We start from the raw sequence: 6,000 nt of genomic DNA, 5'->3' as shown, positions 1-6,000 counted from the left end.
TAGTTTCTGCCCCATTTTCTGTGGCTCCACTTAATTGCCTTCAGTGCTCATTCACCTGGTAATTCTAGTTTAAGGTCGTATAAAAAATGAACAGGAGTGCATTACATGGCCCTTTAATATAATGATGTATGGATCTCTATAACGACTTTACTTTCTCACTCTATCCCTATTTTCCCAAGTGGAGTACAGCATAGATAATGCAGAAATGATGAGTCACTATGCACATTGGGAAAATTTTATTTGGCACATTGATTAGTTAGACAAGCATGGTTCAGGGCAACTAGGAATACAGGCCTGATTATAGATTTTGATACTGAGTGCAAGGTCAATAAATTCCAAATCACACTACGGCACTTCACTTCTGAAGTATCATATTTCAGCCACAAAATATGATATGCAAACTGCATTTTAGAAATTTCTGATGATTAGTTGAATGCTTTGTGCTGCTGCTTAGTTGAGAAATTACTGACAAACTGAACTAAACAAATAAAGATGACATTTCCAGTAAAATGAAATCTGCATTACCTAGCTTTCATTAATATGGTAACATCCAGTCTATGATCTATGCACAAAACACATTAGCATAACTTGAAAATATATGTTTGCAATTAGGACAAACGTTGCTAGTATATGCTATATTTGGATGTGTAGCTACCACTATGGTTTTCTAATAAACTGTGAATTCAAGTAAATGCCAGACTAACATGGGAAACACTTTATTAAAAGTAAAAGTTATAGACACAGCAAACATATTAGGAAAACTAATCGATATATTAAACTTCAAAATAAATAATTGACATGTAACATACACTGTGGTAAATTCCACAGTTCATCATAACACAAAACCACAAGTTCCAGGTTGCCAAAAACAATGGCACATTATGAAGTTCTTGCCATCCAGGGTTTTGTTACATGAAATTTATTACAAGCAATAAAAACTGCTTTAAATGTCTAATGTTTCAGAATGTTATTCCAGAGATCAAATTTTAAATGTTAATGCCTTATGATCATTTTTCCCTACATACTCCAGTAAAATTTAATTCATCCTTAAAATTCTTAAGCAATTTCTAACTGTGACTCAAGCAAGTTATCACTATGCAAGAATAGATAAAACTGGTTTAAAAATTTCAACATTGTGAAAATACAGATTAAAAACAGGTTTAAAAATATCAGATTAAAACTGAAGTGTGGAAATGTCACATTGCTATCAAAACTTATCACATACACAGATGCACACAAGAAAACACTTCAAAGTGCTGAGACCATGCATTTATTAAAGTCTTCATACTTAAATGCAGTAATATTGTAATTTTTCAACAGTGAATATTCAACATACTACAGTGCCTAACCATTTTGCTGTTTCTTTTGTTACACAAAGACAGAACCCAATCATGTACAAAAATGTACACAATATCTTTCAATGGATATTTTCGAAGATGCACCATTGTAGTCAATCTTAAATTTCTGCTTTCAATAAAGGGTCCTTGTGCTGTTTACATTCAGAGGTTTTGAAAGTACTACTTATTAAAATCATGCAAAAAACATAGCTGCTTAAATTACACAGATACAGTAGATGCATGCAATGATATCACAGTTACAAATAGCATTATAAAGCAACACCCATCTTATTTCTTTGAATGACAAGGAGATTCAAAAAGTTATCATATTGTTTCCAAAAGTGTTTCTTTAAGAAAAACAAGATCACTGCACAATAAACCTTACACTTCGTCCTGCTGTAGAGCAGTTTTTATCAGTAAAAAGTGGCACAGGAAGTTATACTGAAAGCAGGTATTTTGCATTAAAACATTCATTAATCAAATGCTGCCAAATATTTCACTTTGCAGAACAAATCTCAATGTTAATACATTTAGTAAAAGTAACAGCAATTTATTTAAACATTTACTGTATATTAGTGCTTTCTGTACCATTGTGGACAGCAAACTACAGTATCAAACAACTTCAATCTATTATCTACAGCAAGTGTATAGGTGCAATACCTCAACTTTCTGGCTCAGACTCTGCCCACTTTGATAGTTTAAGAGGAAATCTACTGAAAATCACTACTCTGCCTTTCTGCTCTGAACAGAGTAGCAACTTTGTGACAAATCCTTTAGAAAACCGAAATCCAAACTGAAAATTTAGTTCTGGAACTGAAAAAAAACATGAAGCATTTTCTAGCTTTTTAATACAGCAAGCGCAGATGAAAATGAAATAAATCTATCAATCTGCAGTTTGTAATCAGTCTTCATGGATAATGGATAGATAAATGATTCTGTATTATACACTATTTCATTAACAGATAATTAAAAAAAAACATTTAAGTACCCACAGTAAATATATTATTACTGTCAATTCCAGCAAAAGATGTATCAACCTGACGAAGCATTAGTCAGTACAGATTTAGTTACTCTGCAGCCATCTACTGTTCATAGCAATCATGAGATACAACAATACCCTTTGCTCATTACCATGTAACAAGCACCAGAGTAAGTGCACGGATTGGCTTTAGGCAAGGGTTACGTTACAAAAGAGGTAAGCACCAGTTCCATTGATAAAGTGTTCAACACATTGCTCGTGGTTAAGGTAGTATTGATCAACATTAAACCAACTTAGAGTGATTTTGCTGTATCTTGCTTGCTAATAAGAACTTCCAAAAGCCTGACTCTGGCTTTTATGCGTTTATATTCTCTGTACTCTTCAATCATTGGAGTACGATCTTCTTTCTGTACATTCCTAGAATATTCAAGCATATGAGATTCAATTGTAACTCGCATTCCAATTTTATTTATTAGTGACAATTAATTTACAATTTGTGCTCATAAATTAAACTCCATTCCAATTATCTTAACATAAAAGCTATAAAACGTTCTAAAATGTTCATTCAGATAACAAACTAATTTAAGTATAAAATCTTACTTTATCTGTATGACTGGTCCAAATTTACATTGCATACGGAAGTGAACTAAGGCATGTGCAAATTAGTGTGCTAAAAGTCATTTTATACTGTAAACTTTAGACTCGAAACCAAACACTGATGAGAGCGCAAATACAGTACATGGACTATCCACCATTTTCAAAGTCATGCTATGCTACAATCAGGTGTAGAATGTTAACATGTAGTGGGGACTGAGAGCAAGAGCAAAGGAAAAAGTGGGGTGGCGTGAATAGGTGATTAAAAAGCTTTTTCTCAATGCATGTTCTTACAATTAAAACAAACAAACCTTCCATTTTTTTTATAGAACTTTTCTTCAAACTCACGCAGTGTCTTACGTAATTTCTTTCTGTCATCTCTTGCTTTCCATAGTTGTTCAAGCAGTTCTGGCCTAAAACAACCAAAAATAATAAACTTAAAAATGTGTAATTAAGTGTAGGAAGCTATATGAAAAGACATGCTCAAATGCAATAACAGCTGAATATGCCAGCCAGCCGCCCAAATAATAAATTAAATAATTTAAAAATACATACCTGGTTCATATACATATAAATTTATTTTTTGATAGAGACACAAAGTGACATTAATATTGACGTTGAGTTTCCACTTTGGGTGCATTTAGTGATCCAGACAGTGTCAAAAATTACAGCCATTTTGAGCAGTGTTTATTTTCCCTCAAACTTATTGCATACAATCAAATGTGAAACACAAGCAGGGTAATTTGTAAAAAAAAGATTGGCTTAAAAAATTGATATGTTGAATTGTACTCTAGTGCAGCTCAGTTGATAACAGCCAAAAATAGTTTTTAAATCACAAAAAGCATGGAAGTTAGTATCTTGTTCACTTGGAGTAATCAAACTTTAGAATTACTGAACATGGTCCAAAAATAGAGAATAATTTTCTCTATAGACCACAGATCAGCAATCACTCTTTTAGTTATGAAAAATCATTCAAATGTTTTCAACTTATGCATGTATACCTGCAACCAGAAAAATCTGTCTAACTTTTAGCGGTTAAAGCAACAAAAAGAGAGTAAAATTAGCAGAAACTTAATGACTGATTCATTGTGGAAGTGTGCCCATTTTGTGGGGAGGACACTCTTCAAGAATGACATATTCTAAAACAAACAACTAGATTATGTTGAAATAAATTCAACATAAAACTTGCAAACTTTGCACCGACTGCATGAACTGTGCCAAGAAGTAGAGTAGAAACTCTATCCCTTTGGCTTCACTGTTGCAATGTAGTCCACTGCTCCTGTGGAAAAAACTAGGACCTGAATTTTCTGATGGTCAGATATTGTTTCTGCAGTGTAGGTGGGAGTTGCATGACAAGACCCTGTGGAATCCCCAAAGTAGCAAATTCAGAAAATTTCCTAGGAAATTGAATATTCTGATGGACAATTTCCCTGTGCCTGAACTCTCCAAAGTATCCATTTAAATGAAACACTTTTTGGATTCTGCTGCAGTTAAGTTAATTACCCAGAATAAGTAATGGGTAATGATTAAGTTGATCCCAAAAACCTACACCTCCATCAATGCATTCAGCAATTAACACCAACACCACCACTACCAGCACTCTTCTCCTGCAGGACTTGAACATCTCCCCAGGGACCCAACACTTACTAATCCTCTGGATTAATCACCCAGATTCACTTCCCGGACAACATTCTCTCTTTTGTGCCAGATCCACTACAACTTGCCCACAAACCCCCTCTACCAATGTATCAGATATGCATTTCAATTTACCCCTAAATACTCCACAACTTATCTAGCACTACCATCTGGCACCATAACCTTGCACCTGTCTTATGTAATTAATCTTTCACAGGAGACGTGAAACTGGCTGCATTACTGGAATTTTGTTTTTTAAAATCCCACAGATTCTGGCAATTACTGCCATGAATAGGGGACATAGTTTACAGGGTTTGCCTTACCCCAACTATTTTGCATTAGGAGGATGTAGCTGGATTTAAAGTACACTCCATTTTCTGAAGGAGCCATGATCAGAATCACCTACCAGAATGGCAGAGCTCTATTTTAACAGTAAAAAGTTGGAATGCACTAGCAATTGGTGATTGCCATTCCTCAGAAAATCCAGTCCAATACATTAATTTTACTTATATAGGTGATAAGATAAAATTACTCCAAGAACTTCATTCAATGTTCATCTGATGATTTATTATTCAAAATAGAAATTACCATTTTTCAACTGGAATAACGGACTGCAAGAGTCTTGGAGTATTCCACAGGATTAAGATATACTTAATTAATTTCAGCACCAAATGGAGCATAACCTTGACAATGGCAGTGTAAAAGCACAGAATGCAAAATGAAAATGATTATAAACACAGTGGATAATTGGGCATATTTAATCATTTTCCATAAACAGCTTGCCAAATACTGCTAAAACGGAGACAACCCTCTAATAATTTGAATTCAATCTCAGTTTCAAGTAAGGATACTCAAGTCATCTAGTGTGCAAACACACAAAGACAGCACATCAAGTCCACAGGAAGGTCACAGTATGTATAAAATGAAACTTCTGACCTTGGCACCGTCCCCCTCAGACACATTTATTTTTGGATTATTAAGTATTAGTGGTTTAAAATGTTAGTTTTCAAAATTGAAATCTGATAGGAAATCAGATTAAATTCCATATCAAATATAACACCACAACAACTTTGTTTCTCTTTCTGGGAGGGGATGGAAGCAACAACAGAGAGTGCAATGAAGGGACAAATGGAACAAGCATGAAGTGTGCCCTATCTAGAGCAAATGTAAGGATCAAATCATACTGAAGCCCTTCAATCAACACAGACTTCCCCCACACAATTTTATTTCTATGTTTTAATCATACTTGTTGTTCGAGTTTATGATAAATATCTATTTCAGCATTTATAACAACGATAGTCTTTGTGATCATATCACATTGTAATTACATTCTCATGCAAATAGTGGCGCTCTAGCATCACCGATAAAAAGACTGTAGGCAGAGGAATGACATGCTTGTAAGTAATGAGAGATTAGAAACAGGGTGGGACAAAATCATCGAAACGTAAGTGAGAA

General features: G+C 34.2%; 1 protein-coding gene across 2 annotated transcripts in view; it reads right to left on the bottom strand.

Moving 5' to 3' along the window:
- Positions 1-700: 700 nt before the first annotated feature.
- The window catches only part of LOC132823410 (protein FAM13B-like), a 104,309-nt gene continuing 99,009 nt past the window's right edge, over positions 701-6,000 (bottom strand). For both annotated transcript variants that reach the window (XM_060837219.1, XM_060837220.1), the window contains 2 exons: positions 3,222-3,323; positions 701-2,733 (listed from right to left, as the gene is read on the bottom strand). In XM_060837219.1, coding sequence (XP_060693202.1) covers positions 2,610-2,733; positions 3,222-3,323 — 226 coding nt within the window. In that variant the 3' untranslated portion in view covers positions 701-2,609. The remainder of the gene's footprint in view (positions 2,734-3,221; positions 3,324-6,000) is intronic.

The sequence above is a fragment of the Hemiscyllium ocellatum genome, chromosome 16 (assembly GCF_020745735.1).
Source record: "Hemiscyllium ocellatum isolate sHemOce1 chromosome 16, sHemOce1.pat.X.cur, whole genome shotgun sequence".
NCBI lineage: Eukaryota > Metazoa > Chordata > Chondrichthyes > Orectolobiformes > Hemiscylliidae > Hemiscyllium > Hemiscyllium ocellatum.
Note: the sequence above shows the minus strand (reverse complement) of the source record. Positions and strands in the feature narration are given on the sequence as shown.